This window comes from Anabrus simplex, chromosome 2 (genome assembly GCF_040414725.1).
Source record: "Anabrus simplex isolate iqAnaSimp1 chromosome 2, ASM4041472v1, whole genome shotgun sequence".
Classification (NCBI taxonomy): Eukaryota; Metazoa; Arthropoda; class Insecta; order Orthoptera; family Tettigoniidae; genus Anabrus; species Anabrus simplex.
The window spans coordinates 1,023,964,905-1,023,984,331 of NC_090266.1; the positions used below are offsets into that span (position 1 = coordinate 1,023,964,905).

At 42.3% G+C, this 19,427-nt stretch overlaps 1 protein-coding gene across 2 annotated transcripts in view; it reads right to left on the bottom strand.

Moving 5' to 3' along the window:
- Positions 1–19,427, bottom strand: part of LOC136864649 (ras-related protein Rab-37) — a 329,300-nt gene that overhangs the window by 78,941 nt on the left and 230,932 nt on the right. For both annotated transcript variants that reach the window (XM_068226376.1, XM_067141920.2), the window contains one exon: positions 4,603–4,713. In XM_068226376.1, the coding sequence (XP_068082477.1) occupies positions 4,603–4,713 (111 nt within the window). The remainder of the gene's footprint in view (positions 1–4,602; positions 4,714–19,427) is intronic.

The following is a 19,427-nucleotide window of genomic DNA, read 5'->3' on the forward strand; positions in this document are numbered from 1 at the left end:
GCGCCAGTGCGTACAACTCATCACTAGTGACATCCCTTATAATGATGCCTGGTTTTCCATTTTCATACTGGGCAAATGCTGAGGCTGCACCTTAATTGAGGCCACGACCACTACCTTCCCAATCCTTGCCTTTTTCCATCCTTGCGTCACCGAAAACCTTCAGTGAGTTAGTGCGACGTTACAATAACTGTAGAAAAAATATCACGATGCCAAGAAATTTGATGAGTTGCTTGCAGACGAATACATATTGGAGAAATTCGTCCAACGGGTTAAAAATCGGAAACGTACACAACCCTGACCAGGAGGTTTTCTGTAGACGCCATTGTAGGAGTAGAGTATTGTAACATCATGTTAGATGACGTCCAACCGGTTTGCGGCATCAGAAAGATGCTCTTACATTAAGGATATTTTGTCGTATAGTGATGTGTCTGTGTTGTCTAGAGACAAGGAGACTCTGAGGGTTACCGAAAGGAAACGAAGACACGGATCATAAACGAATGCCACTCTATTGCTACTAATTAGGGGCTTCTACAAATATTTCCACATTCCTTTCGTTGCCGTAGAAGGGACATTTTTAGAAAACGGTCCGCACTCGATTATTTGTCAAGACGTTGTGTAAAATGGGTAAGTCCTTCAACCTGTTTCAACACATATTTCGTTTCTTTATTTTTTGAAGATGGAAGCCATTCTTTTCAGTATCGACTTAGTTAATATAACCTTCAAGTTTTTCAGTTTGTCGAACACAAGATACAAATTTATGAAAACACCATAAACATACATGGAAAAGAATAGTTTCTTCATAACAGAATAGCAAGATTCGTTCTTCACGAACATCTTCCTATTTTATCAAATCGCTTTTATTTCATGCGTATATATGTACAAAATTGTTTACGTTGCGTGAACTTGGCTGTGATAATGAATGGGTGATGTTGTGAACAAATGCAAAAAGATTTGATGTTTAAATGAGGTGTTCCAAACCTTAATCAATGCGATTTTTTCGGAGTTTAGAGTGTGAATATTTTCGCATTTATTAAGTGCTGAACATATCTTTTTAGAATTCAATTATTATCTTGTAAGATCTTCCTCCATCTGTCTTTAAAATTCAACCATTGGCACAAACATGTTCTTTCAGCTGGCAATCCCGTACAGGAGATTTTGGTAACTCATCTCCATTATTACAATTATTATTACTAATATCATCTCGTTTTGGCTAAGTGAGGATTGCAACAATTCGACTATTTTCGTCTTCTTACGTGTTCTTTAACGTTTGCTTACGCGTTCGGTGTATTTCCTCCCCCTCAGTCTACGTCATTCCTCCCTTTAGTTTCAATTTTTCTTGAAAATGTTAAATGATTGAAGTTAAGAGGGTTCCGCTTCTGAATATCCTTATCAGTGAAGCTCACTTCCTGCAGGTTCTTCACTTCCTCGGCTAACCAGAAACTCTGGCATGAACTCTATTGGTCTACTCTTGTTCTCTTCTACGTATATTGAAGCGTCTGAAGCTTAGAGAGTTTTTACCTTTATACACTGACTGACAGAGCAAATGCAACACCAAGAAGGAATGGTCAGAACTTTATGCCAATTGCAGGGTAGACTGACGTCACTGAGGTATGCTCATGATGTGAAATGCGCCGCTGTGCTGCGCACGTAGCGAACGATAAATGGGACACGGCGTTGGCGAATGGCCCACTTCGTACCGTGATTTCTCAGCCGACAGTCATTGTAGAACGTGTTGTCGTGTGCCACAGGACACGCGTATAGCTAAGAATGCCAGGCCGCCGTCAACGGAGGCATTTCCAGCAGACAGACGACTTTATGAGGGGTATGGTGATCGGGCTGAGAAGGGCAGGTTGGTCGCTTCGTCAAATCGCAGCCGATACCCATAGGGATGTGTCCACGGTGCAGCGCCTGTGGCGAAGATGGTTGGCGAAGGGACATGTGGCACGTGCGAGGGGTCCAGGCGCAGCCCGAGTGACGTCAGCACGCGAGGATCGGCGCATCCGCCGCCAAGCGGTGGCAGCCCCGCACGCCACGTCAACCGCCATTCTTCAGCATGTGCAAGACACCCTGGCTGTTCCAATATCGACCAGAACAATTTCCCGTCGATTGGTTGAAGGAGGCCTGCACTCCCGGCGTCCACTCAGAAGACTACCATTGACTCCACAGCATAGACGTGCACGCCTGGCATGGTGCCGGGCTAGAGCGACTTGGATGAGGGAATGGCGGAACGTCGTGTTCTCCGATGAGTCACGCTTCTGTTCTGTCAGTGATAGTCACCGCAGACGAGTGTGGCGTCGGCGTGGAGAAAGGTCAAATCCGGCAGTAACTGTGGAGCGCCCTACCGCTAGACAACGCGGCATCATGGTTTGGGGCGCTATTGCGTATGATTCCACGTCACCTCTAGTGCGTATTCAAGGCACGTTAAATGCCCACCGCTACGTGCAGCATGTGCTGCGGCCGGTGGCACTCCCGTACCTTCAGGGACTGCCCAATGCTCTGTTTCAGCAGGATAATGCCCGCCCACACACTGCTCGCATCTCCCAACAGGCTCTACGAGGTGTACAGATGCTTCCGTGGCCAGCGTACTCTCCGGATCTCTCACCAATCGAACACGTGTGGGATCTCATTGGACGCCGTTTGCAAACTCTGCCCCAGCCTCGTACGGACGACCAACTGTGGCAAATGGTTGACAGAGAATGGAGAACCATCCCTCAGGACACCATCCGCACTCTTATTGACTCTGTACCTCGACGTGTTTCTGCGTGCATCGCCGCTCGCGGTGGTCCTACATCCTACTGAGTCGATGCCGTGCGCATTGTGTAACCTGCATATCGGTTTGAAATAAACATCAATTATTCTTCCGTGCCGACTCTGTTTTTTTCCCCAACTTTCATCCCTTTCGAACCACTCCTCCTTGGTGTTGCATTTGCTCTGTCAGTCAGTGTATTTTACCGCTCACTTTACCTTGTGCACTCTCATATCCCTTTACTGATCTCAACCTAGGACAAATGACCTGAATATTAATGCCTCTAAAATTCTAATATCAGTCTGTCTGTACTCTAGGCAAATGCTGGTACTCATCACGTATGATAGATAATTAGTATTAGTCTTTAGAGAAATCGTTTGTAGACAATGTTCTTAAATAATTATTGAGATCGATGTAGGGTCTCAACCAAGACGTTTGGTAGAACTTCAAGAACTCGATATAAAGTATACATAATAAATACAAATAAATAATATAAATTCAGCTAGAGTTCCTAGGTAACAAGCTGTAACAGCCTGAGGATGAGACTAATGTATAGCAACCATCTTACCAATAGCCCTGTACCAGCTATCCTCTTGAGACAATGTATAGCGGCCATCTGGCCCTTTAGTCCCAACACCAGCTCCGCATCAGAAGCGGTTAAAGTCCGTAACCGAAACCCCGTTTCTCTATTCAGAGAAGGTTATACAGGTTAACTAATATAAGTAAAATAAATACATACATAAAAATTAATTAATATAAGTCATGTAAACTCAGCTAGAAGTCCTAGGTTACAAGTTGAAACTGCTGAGGATGAGATCAATGATTTGCAGCCATTTTACCCATTAACCCTGTACCAGCTACCCTTTAAGAGCAATGTATAGCCCCAGCACCACACTCACCGAGTCAGAGAATTTAAAACAGAAGTAGTTAAAATCCGCAACCAAGCCGGGAACCGAACCCAGTCTTCCTATTTAGAGAATGTTGGATAGGAAAAATAAAAAATTAAAATTCCATACTCGGGTACTTGTCCTGGGTAACATGTCGGGAGATCGTGAGGACAATTTGAAATTATCATATACCAGTTTGAGTAGGTGTAGAGGGAATTATGCGTACGGTGGCCATCTTGCGCAAAGGCCCGTGCACCAGATTCCCTTTTTTCTTTCTCCTGATATTATTATTGCTAATAGTAGCAGTAGTAGTAGTGGTAGTAGTAGTAATAGTTGTTGTTGGTATTGTATATGAGCGGAATACGTTACTCCTGAAATAAGAGTCAAGCAAACAAATACGAGGATTTTACAACCTACTGAGCCTCGACCACTGCAAAATCTGAAGGTCTGTAGACTACGAGATGACATGTGCTCAGTGCGACTAATGTTTTCACCATTTTTCTTGGTATTCTCGATAGAGGCCGCTGTTCCACCGTCAGATAGCTCCACAATTGCTCTTACGTAGCCTGAATGGCCCTCGGGCGAGCAATCGGATACAGGTAAAAATCCCTGACCGGAACGGGAATCGAATACTCGGCCTCCTTGTAAGTGGCAGGCTCGATACCCTTAGACCTTAGGGCGAGACCATTCCTCATGAACCTAAATGTGTTTGTAGTTTATTAAAACAAAGAAAATTAAACTAGATGTACAATTAAAAAATATATAACAAAGTTAATATTCGTTGTTCAGTATCTTGTGATGAAATTCCATTCTTAATTATAGAAAAACCTGAGGAAAAGAGACCTTTCCCAAAACCAAAGTACGAAATTCATGTATTCATGCATTCAGCGATACATAATTGCTGCTTCAACTATAAAAATAAGATTAGTTAAGTGATTTTACATGGGAAAAGGGTATGTGTCCGCATACCCGAAAATCGATTCCAACTGTAGAGATGTAGGTTCCAGATAAGAAGAGTCCGTCCCGGAATCGTATGAGCAAACACGTCTTTCCCGTGCCGGAGTCCCCCAGGAGCATCACCTAGAACAAACGACTCTCAAAAACACCATCGAACATCCACATAAGACACTAGGAAGGGAAGGCTTCTACCTGCAGTACAGTCCTTGAACATATTCACAGCGGAGGCGTTTAGTTATGCTATATTGCAGAAAGGGGTAGAAAGGAAGACAACTGATCGAATATGTAAACTTTGAAAGCCAGTGTCTTAACCTTTTCTGTGAATGTACCGCATTTGCCTTCCAGTGTTTATGGAATAACCCTACGTCAAATAGCATAATTACTGTATAATAACAAGCTAATTTAAGGTGTAAAATCCAATATTAAAATTACTATTATAAATCATTAACATTTTAAAAGTTTAGTCAACCTAATGAATACCAACATATAAAATGTGAAACTGACTAATTTATTTTATCTATAAGAAAACAGGAAAGTAATACTTTATTATAACTGAAAATTATATGTGTTTACACGCAGGCTGAGTGGACCTAGATCCAGCCATCAGATACAGGTAAAAATCCCTGTCCTGGCCGGAAATCGAACCCTAGGTGTCCTGGTAACAGACAGGCTCGATACCGTTAGACCGTAGGACGTCAATAATTTATTTTGACCGAGCGAGTTGGCCGTGCAATTAGAGTCGCGTAGCTGTGAGCTTGCATTCGGGAAATAGTGGGTTTAAATTGATGATGCTGAAGCTGCTGCTGCTGAAGCTGCTGTTGCTGCTGCTGCTGCTGATGATGATGATGATGATGATGACGTTTGTTGTTTAAACAGGCCTAACATCTAGGTCACCATCCCGGGTTAGAATTACACCGTCGGCAGCCTTGTAGATAGTTTTCCTTGCTTTTTCCAATGTCAAACCAGACAAAGTGAATTAAATTAATAGTATAAATCACATTTAATATAACAAAGTTAACTTCCGTTGTTCAGTATCTTGCGATGAAATTTCCCTTTTTAGATTAAAGGTAAACCTTAGGAATACAGAGGTTTCTCAAACCAAAGTAGGGAATTATTGATATATTTAACTATACAGAATTGCACCTTAATTAAGGTCACGACCGCTTCCTTCCCGTCCTTGCGTCGCCGAAAACCTTCAATGTGCTTGTTGTAACGAGCACTTTCCTATTTGACTGTGCACGGCCGGCTGTTGCTCCGCACATCGCCTCACTAACTCAACATGCTGCTACATGCTACTGTATTTGCTATTGCTCGTGGCTTACGTCACTCGCCAAGTCACTGTGTGTGTTGTTTCTGGAAGTTTATTATGCTTCGAGAACCTTCCTTCGCCCTATAAATTCTTCACCCCGACCGCTCGGTCTTCATGAGGACGTGCTTGACTGTCGTAGTGGAAGGACGTGTTCCTCTCACTCGCTCTCTCTCTCTCCTCGCCAGGCGACCTGTACTATCCCAGTACTAGCCAGGCAGCTGTACTTGTTGGCACACTTTTGAAAGAGCTTTGTCTGCGCTGTAGCAATTTTCAGTGCTCCCTTTCTCTTTCAGGAGATTTATTTCAGGTGGACTGCGGCGGACGACGACGAGGGCAACCAAATGGAAGGGACCACGCCCGAAGAATGTGCGAGGAAGTTCGGGCTCATGCTCCGAAACCTCTTCAGCCATGTGCCACCGGCGCCGGATAGCAACACGCAGCCGGAGACGCCGCACCCGAGCCGGAACTGCAGCAGGAAGCGCCGGAGATCGAGGTGGAGACGGAGCCGTACAGGGACGGGTGCGACCCCCCTAACGGCTTCTCCTTCTCCGACGGCTACACGGACCCGGAGTACGAGGCGCTGCTCGTATACTACAGGCCAGGGCGCCCTCTATCTTCTGAAAGGGGCATAGTCCTGGACAGAATGCGGCGCCCTCGCCACGGAGGCAGGATCTTCTCGTCGACCATGTACGCCGAGAGCTTCCTACCAGGAGGCCTCGTCATCAGGCATCACGACCAGGAGCGGATGCGCGACGCAGAGAAAGAGCTCTCCACTCTGTTCTAGGTCATCCGCATACCAGGGAGGGACGGCGTGCCAGGGATAAACGCCGGCGCCCTCGGGAAGAGGGTCGAGATGGAGACCAGGGAGGCCATCACCCAGACGCCGAGGAGGCTAAGGCACAGGGCGGTTAATACCTAGCTAGTCCAAGCCAACCACCCGGAGACCAGCGACGCCACCACGGAGGTGGAGCATGCCACCCTCCGGCGCCACAACTGCACGACTCAGGCCGAGCGGCTCGGCTCTGCGAAGTGGACGCAGGCTGCTCTTCCATGTACCACCTTCTCGAAGTGGAAGCAGACCAAGGCCTACCAGGAAGGGCCTATCATTCGGGCGCAAACCAGGAGGGCGCTCCAGACGGCGGACAGCAGCACGGCAGTCGAGGAGGACGCCCCCTGGCGTTCGGAGGCTACTACCCAGGCCCAGCCTGCTAGCGTATATGTCAAACTGCAGACATCGACGTGCGGCCCACAGGACCGGGAACGCAGACGGGTGTCAGCACCGACCGATGCCATCGCCGCCAGCCAGGAGGAGAGAGAAGATGGCGACAAAGCGTGACCACCAGCTACCCCGGGGCCACCAGGACGGGAGGAGGGCCATGAGGACGACGAGGCCTCCTCCCCTGCCGGGAAGAGACCCCCGCGAAGAAGACGCCGCCGCCGGACCAGGAGAAAGAAAAAACGCAAGCCCACCAGGACCGGACCGACCAGCCGCAACCCAGGACAGCAGTCGACCGAGGAGCCAATCAGGAGAGGACTTCAGCGGGTAACGGCAGTCAGGTGAGATCCAAACGTCCCCCTCAACAGCTCTTACAGTGTCTCCGCTGTCTGAGGTGGGGCCACCTGCAGGAGAGATGTGGGCTCTTAGTGAGGTGCAACCGTTGTGGGGGTGATCTCCACTACACGGCCTGTACAGCACTTAAAGAGGCGCCGGTGTGTGCTAACCGCGCGGGGGGCTACCTGGCCTCCCATAGCAGTTGTCCTGTCTACCGGGCTATGGCGCGCGCAGAGAGGAAGGAGGCCCGGCGTTATGACCCCCTCCCCCCCTCCAGGAGAATCCCGCTCAGGCGGGCTTGGCCTCATTTTCCGGGATCGGAGACTGGGTACGAGGGATCACAAGGAGGTGGTGCTGTGCGGCGGACCCTAGTGGCACTTAACGCATGGCTCCGCAACCGGCAAGGCCCGCGCAAGTCACGGCAGTGCCCAGACGGACTGATCCCCTAACGACTGGAATGGCTGTCGCATGGTACCTATTCTCAACTAACACAACTCTGTACTTTTCCAGCCCACATCGTTGCATGTGCTACCAAAATTTGTCAGGTTTTACATCTAGGCCCTTCCTTTTTCGACCTTCCCTGTTTCAGACTTACTTAATTCTTCTGAAACTGTCTTTCCCTTTTTTCTAGGCTAAGACTGGTAAATTCATAAGATATTTTGTTATTTTTATTGTAAAAACCGTTTATAAGTGGTCTTGAACTCTGTACATAAAATCTTATTGTAACTACCCCTTTTTTCTCCAAGTTCATCCGTCGCAATGACGTAATTTCCATTTAAATCTTGTTGTACCTTAGTTTTGACATTTGTAAGCTACTGAGTTCAGTTTTGGTTGTGTTTCAAGTAGAAGGAATACACAAATTTTGTTAAAAATCACACTTATTCTTTCTTGTAGTCTCCACGGATACCTCACTGTTCCCAGCCTGCTTCCAATTCAATTGTCGTTTGCTATCCCTTTGACTGTTCGCAGTTGGCTGCACGTGAAATCCGTTATTTACGAAACCGTTACGAATTAGTATACGAGTGACACACACCAATCCATTGCATAAACGTAACATTGTGCGACGTTAATCCACTAGAAAATAATAAATTAAGAAAATGTAAGGGTGGTTGTGAAAAGTTGATTCAATGGAAATATCGGAGCCTGTTTTGTGGGAGGTCCTACGTATCAATTTATAATATTTAGAAAACACAAAACTAATAGCTCGGCATTGAGCCGGAAGAGTGCACATGTGCAAAGCGGTAGCTGCTGGAGGAAGCATGTTGAAGCTCGTCCGCCAAGGTCGCATTCCCTCACACGCGTTCCTTTCGGTTATTCGCTTGATCATGCAGCAAAGCTTCCTAAAATTCAGATACGCTTCATCGGGCAGGGTAAATACTTTACAAGTGCCTTCAAATTCAGCGTGTGTGCGAATTATCAGTTAATTAACGTTTGACGAAGTTTTTGTTTATCTTATTTTTGTGCGTTTATTGCTTAAATGTGTGATGCTGATTATGAATATATAAGTAGCTTTTCCTAAATTCCAATATTTTGGATGTGATAATTTCAATTTTCTTAGACGCTACTAATATTTCATGCATATTTAATACATCTAGAGTCCTATAGAAGAAATCTAACTTGCAGTACCTCAAGGATTGGTGGGAATAAGTGCAAAAATATTGAATAACACTGGATCTTCATACAATAATGGTGGTATTAAAAATGCACATTAGAACGGCTTTTCCTCTTATGTTCCTTGACCCTTCTGCTCGTACTATACCCCACACACAGTCATCATAGCACAGTCCCAACGTCCCTGATACCTTCTTTCCATGCAGTGAATATCCTGGTGAAAGCGTTCACCGTGTTCTTCCCTTACAGCTCCTAAATTTGGCCTAAGGAAATCAACATGAGAAAACAAATAATGCATTTTCGCCGACATTCTACATCCAAGTACATGATAACTCTGGCATCAAATTTTCTATCTTTCATATATTTCCCACGTCTATTGTTGCCCAAAAACTGTTGCACTACCATTCTAAAAGCATCCCAACCATTTCGTTCATCAAGAGCAATTGCATGTACAAGTTCCTTTGATTTGAACATCACATGAATATGAGGTCCGGTGAAAATTCCAACTTTTACTTTTGTTTCAGATAACTTGGGGAACATTTGTCTGATGAGGCTCAGAGCCTCGTCCTTCCTATCTAAACCTTTGATGAATTGTTTAGCAAGTCCAAGTTTGATATGGAGTGGTGGTACAGAATCATCTCCCTGGGCTAAAGGGCCTCATTTCTTACGTTGCATGCACCTGGAATGAGTTCTTTTCTTGTTGGCCACATCGCAACAAAAACAAGTATTTCCGAATATTTTGTAGAAGCATGCAAAATAACCATGCCTAACCTTATATTTTGTTATTTTGCAATATTTATGGAGCAAGTTATATTGCTTCAGACGGGATGCAAGAAGTTCAGCCTTTGATTAAATTAGTTGCAACTCCCTAACAAGGTCATCCCATTTCGACTGAGTAAAGAGCTGTGGTTCCAAATTGATAGCATCACTAAAACTGAAATCACTGTCGTCGCTTAAATTCGTCTCTACGTCCTTTCCACTACTATTCTGTTTTGGCGATGATGTAACTGACAGCTCTTCACAATGTGGTTGTGGGGCAATAGATGACGGTATGCTAGCATATGGAATACTTTTTCTGCTCTTAGTACTTTTGTAATGTGTAATATCCACCATACAAAAAATCAGTTGTCGTGATGATTTGTAGGCTCTCGCCATATTCGGGGAAATGCATAAATGTTCTTGTTCCACGTAGCCAACCCTCTAAAGTAGACCGACAGCTGCTACAAGTGACATGGGGAGCTCATGCTATATGTTGGTCTTGAACATGCACACAGAAATAAGCGCGGTACGCCTCACAGAACTTTGTACCAGGCACAATTTTATGTTTCACTTGTTTAGAGCCAATGTATTGTCCATAAACATAACAAAACGTGTCTGCTGGCAATTTACTACTTCTGGATGTTGACATGTTTTTAGACAACGATCAGTGTTACTTATAACCACAGAACTGCATCTACATCTACAAACGACAGGAAGACAATTTGTGGAAAATATCGATACATATCGATATATTGCACCCTTAAGGCGAATAGCCAAATTAATAAATTAATTAAAACATCGGTTTCAATATGGGAAAACTACAGACGGCAAATTTAGTGGAGATATTTCACAAGTTAGCAACAAAGAGACCTCCCAGACAGAAGATACATCCTCTCAACTTGCTTTAAACCACGCCCCAGGGAAACCCAAGATTAATAAACAGCCTCCAATAAAATTAACATCCTAGCAAAACTTTCCCGTGAGAAAAGGGACATTGGAACGAAAGCTGCCACACCTTAAAGAGAGCCTTTGATTCGATTAGTTGCAACTCCCTAACAAGGTCATCCCATTTCAATTGAGTAAGGAGCGGTGGCTCCAAATTGTTATCATCACTAAAACTGAAATCACTGGCGTCACTTAAATTCGTCACTTACTATTCAGTCAAGATTGTGTCTAAGGTTGCGAACCGTCTGCGGAACGCGTACCAGCAAAGTTTATTTAAAATCGCCGGAGTGGTTTCGGTTGTCGCGAATATTCGCTGAGTTGTAATATGATCTGAGTGTTATAGAACTGTTAAGATGTTACGAACTGTTGTAGGTGTTTAACTGTCCGAGTATTTAGAACTGTCAGAATGTTTCTGAACTATTAGTATTACTTTCTCATCAGTCGGCATTCACTCTTTAAATTAACGGCAACACTTAGATGAACTTTGCACAGTCCAGGGAGATGATGGTGGAAAATTTATATTTGCATCAGACCGTGATCTGGGACGAAGTTTTGATAATGTGTTTATCAGAGGGAGTTGCAGATTTATAAATATCAGTTTATATGAGAGCTCAGGTGAAACTCACGAACTCACAAGGACTAAATGTGTAGGGAGTTTTATAATCAGTAAAGCCGCTGAAGTAATCCAGCGTCTGGTGTTGTTTCAATAAAGACAATAACAGTTTCTAGAGTGGAGTAATGAGCCCGGCTAACCAGTTGCACAGTTACAAGGGTAGTTTCCTGACAGCCAACTGCAGATAAAAGGGAGACATGCAGGCAAGGTTGAACCCCATTGGTTCGGTAGCACTAGGTGAATGACCACTAATCTTCTACACAAACAATGGCTAGAACTTTGAAATGAAGAGCAGAGGTGACCAGCTGACCTGGAGGCTAATTCCACGTAGCGAGTTCCTGTCATTCTGAATACAAACGGGAATCCAAGATTGAGTGTGTAAAATTTGTTTTACTGTATGAATTGTTTCTTAATTTAAGCTAGAAGAATGCGTGTGTATTAACCAATTTGCGTGTGCTCCATATAATTATACTGGATCCAATTTGTGTGTGCGACGTAGTTTATAAGTTAACCACTATGTCAACCATGGAGTAAAGCATTATGAAGCGGAGGCCGGAGGACTGCAGCTAGCGGCCGACACCAGAAAAATAATATGATGTATTTATTCCTGTTGTAGTTAAAATGACGTGAACAACGCGTTGTCCGATTAGGTTAAGGTAATATAGTTTAATTATAGGAGTGAATTCGCGAACCTAATATTGATAATAATAATGGTGAATTTTATATAATAATCATAATCCACTGTCGAGATTGGAGCAATCAGATTTAACGATCGAAATGTGAATGTTCCGAGCTCGAGTAACGAATAATAATAATAATAATAATAATAATAATAATAATAATAATAATAATAATAATAATAATAATAATAATAATAATAATAATAATAATAATTAGGAAGTAAAAGTCAATCTTAATTTGTTAAATTATACAACCCTTTACAATTGATGTAAATCGGATAAATAATTTAACACAGGGGTAAGTTAAGTCCACAATAATTGCTGAGCGATTGGAGATAATGATAATAAAAATAAACTTATTTTGTTTGATAGGAATATTGAATTCAGCTGAGGTAGCGTAGTTCATCAAGCAATAATGTATCTAAGATGTTGGAATACATAATAATAATACGATATTTTGTGGGTAACGATAATAATAACAATAATAATAATCCGAATTTCGAAGGTAAACGGATAGATTTTTTTTTATTTTGATGTAAATCGGAGTTAGAAAGCTTAAGTTTATTGACAGCCAATCATGTTTTAAATAGAGAATAATCTTACATGTTTAAGTAAGGATCCATTGCTGACATGCAGAGGCATAAATGTTGAAATGTATTTTGATCTAGAGGTCCGAAATGAAAGATGGAAAAGATGACGAGTATGAAATGGCAACCCTGAATATAATTAATAAGTAAAAGAATTGTATCTAGAGGACTACGTCGCGTATATTAAATGAATTTTGTCTTATGATTAAGAGGACGACAAAGTAAATCTGTGAAGTTATTTAGCTCAAGTGAATTAGAGCAAGTCTATGTTGAAATAATGAGAGAAATATGAGAAATGATGATGTTATTAGCTCAAATGAGGGGAGCTCGAATCTACGTTGAAATATATATATGAGAAGCAGAGGCTTGATGTGCCAGTAAATCAAGTTATTAGCTCGGGTGAATTGGAGCTCAGGTCTACGTCGATAAAAGTAATTGAAAGAAAGTTTTAAATACGCAAAATATAGCAGGGATTATGAGATACTCATAAATACTCCAATGAAGGGACCGAGATAAAACACGAAGCCGTTGAACGAGCTAGAAATAGAATAGGAGTTCCTTTTTCTGATTTGTTGAGGAAATGATTTAATTTCCAGATTAAAATTTTGTCTTATGTGTTATGAGTCGAATGAATTATTTATATTGATTGCCACCAATAGCACCTCAGCATCTGTACAAGGTAATAATAAAATCATAACCGTGTGAGTTTAAATAATCGTTGACTTAATTTGTTTTGATGTAACGTGAGGACTTGTATTATTCTGTAATAATAACTCAATTAATTAACCGTGATTAAAACCAGTTCGCGTAGAAGGTACGCGGATATCAGTTCATTTCGTTTAATTCATTATAGGCGTAGTTTAGATTCGTTTGTGTTTCTGATTTTCCTTTGTTTTTAATGAACACTATGTTCACAGTGTTATGTATTATTTGTAAATATAAATATCGAGCAGGATTGTTTATAGCTGTAGAGTTACAAGGACAACCCGTTGCTCTCTGTCTATAAATCACAGCATATTCTTTACGCTACTAAAGGCACCGCAAAAATAAACAACAAGGTCACAACTACAATTTATGTAAATTAGGCTTGAATCATGCAAATAAACCGACCCTGGATTGTATGCAAGTGTAAAATAATGCCGCAAAATCTAATTTAAGAAGGTGTAACCTGCCGCCAGTAACAATGCAATGTGTTACATATGAATTAAGTAGGTTGACGGTAACAAGTAGTAACGAATCTTAGGTGTGGAAGGCGAGTTCATTTGATTTATGACAGAACAGAGGTGTTTTCTTGTTATTTGTAATATTTTGTCCAGTAACCATCACAGTGAACAAACATAGATTGTATTATGCCTGATCAATTAATTTGTGATGTGTATTTGATTTAAGAGTAAAGACAGCCATGATAGGCAACTTTCAGCCACTTGGAGATAATAGTGTATCAAGGTTTATAACAATGACAAGAGAAGTAAGGTCTCAACTGGAGAACAGTGTGTTCATGGTATAATTTGGTTTAACATTATTTTCAAGGTAACATTTGAGTTATTTGTCCAGGCTGGAGGTCATGATTTGAGAGTATGAAGTTCTGTAACTATTAGTGTCGTGGCAGCTAAAGATTAATTATTTTGATTGGTTAATTATCCCTTTCGTGGCCAGTGGGTGATATAATTCCCACTAACTTTTTTCTGCAATTGGGCCATTGGGTGACCTGATTCCCACATTTGATTTGTGCTGCTACCTGGTGTGGACACCAGAAAATCTAGGAAAAAATTCTTCTCGGGTATATTTGCAGTTTCTAGGTTGGTGGACGTGTTTGTTTACATGTGTGCAGTGTAATGACTGCCAGAAGCGCACATTTTTTGGGAAGTGAAGTGATTTTCTGCACCAGAAAGATGGATATTAGTAATTCTAAGCTATTTACGTTATCATAAATTATTATGTAGTGCTTCAGACATAGATTGATCATATTTTTGTCTCAGTATAGGTAAATAAATAGGATTTATGTAAAGGTGAAACACAGGAACATAAGTTCTTCATATTGCCATGATTATTCATTTCCAGAATTATTTTGTTATTTTTATTTTATTTTATTTTGCTATGTTACTGAGTTATAGAAATTCCATGAAAAGTAAATTGTAATGTATTAGTAGCTTGTTTCATGACAAATAAATGTGTCCAGATTACCTTTCCAACATATAATTGTGGATCTATTATTCGTTTGGCTTTCACTTTGTACACCCCTTATTCTACCTGAAATGATGGTTACAGCAGGATTCAGTGTAAATTGGTTATACTTCGGTGTGGTATAAGATGAATGCACATATTCACATTCTATGTCCTGATTTTTGTGTGCTTGCATGTGGTTATTGGGAAGTATAGTTCCCACATTTTTGTCACTTAGGCATACTCACAGCCATTGGGATATATAGTTCCCACATTTTTTTCACAGTTCCAGTGTTTGAAAACTTTTTTTAAAAATAGCCTCTCATTCTTTGACATTCCATCACTACAAAAATATGTTTAGTTCCCAAAAATTCATTTCTTAAATAATTTGGCCACGAAAGGGTTATTTAACTTAAAATGATTTTAGATCATGTGGTAATTTCAATTTGAGACTTGAGTTTATGATATTGTGAGTCTAGCCTAGATTGCTAGGATTTTGGGGAGAAGACTTTATGGCATTAGCGTCCTTTCGACGAGTATGAATATTCTATTTTTGTTACTTAATTTGGAATTAATCCATTTGGTTGGTTGTTTAATTTAAGTGAATCCAGTTGTTTTTTAGTTAATCCCATTTAATCCAGTTCCTTTTTGTCAATTAATTTCATTTAATCCCGTTTATTGCAATTAAATTTAAATTTAAATTTTTGCTTAATTCCTTTTGCTTTCGTTACTAAATTCTATTCATTTAACTTGAATTAGACCTGGGTAACGTTATTTGTAGCTAGATTGATCCGTAGTTATTTCTTTCCATCCCCCACATCAGCCCTAGTACGAGGAAACAATGGACACACCACACCTGAGGTAAGAATCTACGTGTGCGGTGAGTATTTTTATTTTTCAGCAGCGGCCGAGGGAAGAGTCCACAAGAGGATCTCCGCCACACATGCCTTGAAAAAGGCACAATATAGAGTTCAATTTTGAAATAAATCGATTTATTGAACCATTCCAAATGTATACCAGTAATGTTGGAACATCACTTTAGAGCGATCTAGTAGTGATCATCTCAAACAACTACGATTGCAAGGAAAAGTCGTAAATTCACAATTTTACAAAAACTTAAAATACCTACTAAAAAGTATCAGCATTTGAAAAAACGAACGGCATATTCGCGCTCAGCACGTTGGCTTTATACAATAAACGAAATGAAATAAACATGAACATTTCTTCTTACGTAGTGTAATCAAATTAATCAATTGCATTGCCAACTGGAAACTTCACGCTTGAACAAAGCAGTTTTATATACGACACGTACGTAAAAATCGACTCGTGTAGGGAGGAGAGTAGACACTTCCAGATGAAATTCCCTGGTGCTCCAATTCCAGGTAGACTAACAGTTAGGCTTCTTGTAAATAATCTAAGAAAAATGGGATCGCTAAACGCTAAATTCCCAAGTCCAAATGACGAGCTCTGACGAAGGGAAAAACTGACGAAATAGCCACATCGTTCGCACGCTCTTGAAGTAAATCTCTACGTCGTGTTGCGCAAGAAATTTATGTTTCAAAACCATGAGTCCATGCGGTTACCAAATTTCATAAACTGAAACCTTATAAAGTGACTGTCGTGCATGAATTACGGCCCTGTGACGATGAAAAACGAGTGAATTTCTGTAATTAAGTTTAACAAAACCTTGTTGACGGCACTGTTGATTCACTGTTAATATATTTTTCTGATTAGGTGCAGTGTCATTTGCATGCTAACACAGCTTAACAGAACAATAAATATTGGAGCACAGAGAATTCATGAAGTTCCATTACATGACGAAAAAGTAAGCATATGGTGTGTTGTAACTGCAAGACGAAATATAGGGCCCATCTTTTGCAATGATACAGAAAACAGACACAGATACCGTACAAACATACGTGTACCGCCTTTCAAATGTAGTCAGATGATAACTGAAGCAACGGGTATTTCCAACAAGATTCTAGTACAGCCCGTACTGCCGATAATTTCATAGACGACATTCACCGTGTATGATTGTTATTTGTGGGTACAACTGTAAAAATTAAATTTAAGTTCATATGAATAATCCTCACACTATAGAGGAGCTACAGGGGAATATTACAGCAAGACTTAGGCACATTGTCGTGGAACTCATGCCTGTGAATGGAAATTTCATCAGTAATGTATGACTGCAGATGGCCATCACTTTCAGCATCACCTATAGCAAGCTTACTGTACAGAAACTGAAATTGTGCCGCAATCAAATCCGCGGATTTGGGCCCAGGAAGGCATCGTTCTACCGTCTTAGCCCGGCTCTTAAGGCCGCTACACACGACCCAATCTGCTGGGCCCGATCTGCAGGGTTCCTGCAGATTGGGTGGTGTGTAGGTTTGTTGGGACCAGATTGGCCGACAAAACTCTTGTCGGGTGGTTGGTCGGGCCGACCACACAATCTCCCAACTTACACTCCGGAAGTCGGCCGATAAGCTATCAGTTGTCTCGTCGCCACCTAGCACGTGTGACGTGTTTCAGAGGGCAGTGAACAGATTAAGTTAGATTAGTAGTTCACTATAGACAATAATATAGTTTAGATTAATTTAGTTTATAATTTTAGGTTAGTTTCTTCTCGTATTTTCTACTCATACGTAATTTCAGAAATAAATACTCTTACATTAAAGAAATATGTATTTTAATCACTTACTTTCATGTACCCCTTCAGACTATTGAAAATACCGCAACATGTTTATGGAATGATTTTACACAAAAGCTGCGGTAAAATCAAATGAAATGGCGTATGGCTTTTAGTGCCGGGAGATCCCAGGAAGGGTTCGGCTCGCTTGGTGCAGGTCTTTTGATTTGACTCCCGTAGGCGACCTGCGCGTCGTGATGAGGATGAAATGATGATGAACACAACACATACACCCATCCCCCGTGCCAGGGAAATTAACCAATGATGGTTAAAATTCCAGTCCCTGCCGGGAATCGAACCCCTGTGACGAAAGGCCAGCACGCTAAACATTTATCCATGGAGCCGGGCAAAAACTGGGGTGTCACGGCTGCACTTAATTGCAAATCTCTGTAACTCGCTCAAGTAGCTAAAAATCTTAGAGTCACGATTAATCGCTCTTGAACACTCACCCTTTCCCCCATTATAGTGTCTTGTTTCTTTATTAAAGGCGCCACCAGTTAGAGCAGGTCATTGAAAGTGTCGATATCCATTCGCAGAAAATTTCTAAAATCGAATGATTCTAGTTCTTTCATAATATTTGTATGACTAAACTTCTTTCTCTGTAATGACCACCTTTTAGCCCAATATTTTCTCTTTCGTATCGACTTCAATGACAACAAAGTCAATGCATTTCCTATTTTTTGAAATTTAGAAAATGAAGGAGCCATGATCATGCGTGTTTCCAGGCCAGAGCTAGCCAGCCAACTGCAGATCGCCAGCCTACTGCAGATCGGGCCCAGAAGATTGTGTCGTGTGGAGAGCAGCACCCGATTTTTACCACGCCAACTGCCTGCAGATCGGGCCCAGCAGATTGGGTCGTGTGTAGAGCAGCCCCCGATTTACCGCGCCAAGTAGCCTGCAGATCGGGCCCAGCAGATTGGGTCGTGTGTAAAGCAGCCCCCGATTTACCGCGCCAAGTAGCCTGCAGATCGGGCCCAGCAGATTGTGCCGTGTGGAGAGCAGCACCCGATTGTTACCACGCCAACTGCCTGCAGATCGGGCCCAGCAGATTGGGTCGTGTGTAGAGCAGCCCCCGATTTACCGCGCCAAGTAGCCTGCAGATCGGGCCCAGCAGATTGGGTCGTGTGTAGAGCAGCCCCCGATTTACCGCGCCAAGTAGCCTGCAGATCGGGCCCAGCAGATTGGGTCGTGTGTAGAGGCCTTTATAGAACGCCCATGAAAATGCACAGCCTGTTTCCAGTCATTCGACCGGGTCAGGAATGGAATGAATGAAGCCCTTATCTAGCGGCAAGGATAGGAAATCTGTCGGCTGCCGCAGCCTGTCGCACTCCTCTGGGCAATGATAAATGACTGACAGATGAAATGTTGATGGAGAGTGTTGCTGGAATGAACGATGACAGAGAAAATCGGAGTACCCGGAGAAAAACCTGTCACGCCTCCGCTTTGTCCAGCACAAATCTCACATGGAGTGACCGGGATTTGAACCACGGTATCCAGCCGTGAGAGGCCGGCGCGCTGCCACCTGAGCCACGGAGGCTTTTATAGAACTCCCATATAAATAGGAATATTACCATCACATCACCACATTACCCAGGAAAACATCTCGCAAATCCTCTTTAAGAGAAATAACTATATTTTTAAGGCAGGGTTGATTATTTATGACAGCCTTATATTGAACTGTTACTTGCCGTGAGAGACACACACACACACTGACTACTATAAAAGTTATGCTCTCTTTCTATTAAAATAAGAATTACTGTAAATTATACTCAACCGGGCGAGTTGGCCGTGCGTGTAGAGGCGCGCGGCTGTGAGCTTGCATCCGGGAGATAGTATGTTCGAATCCCACTATCGGCAGCCCTGAAAATGGTTTTCCGTGGTTTCCCATTTTCACACCAGGCAAATGCTGGAGCTTTACCTTAATTAAGG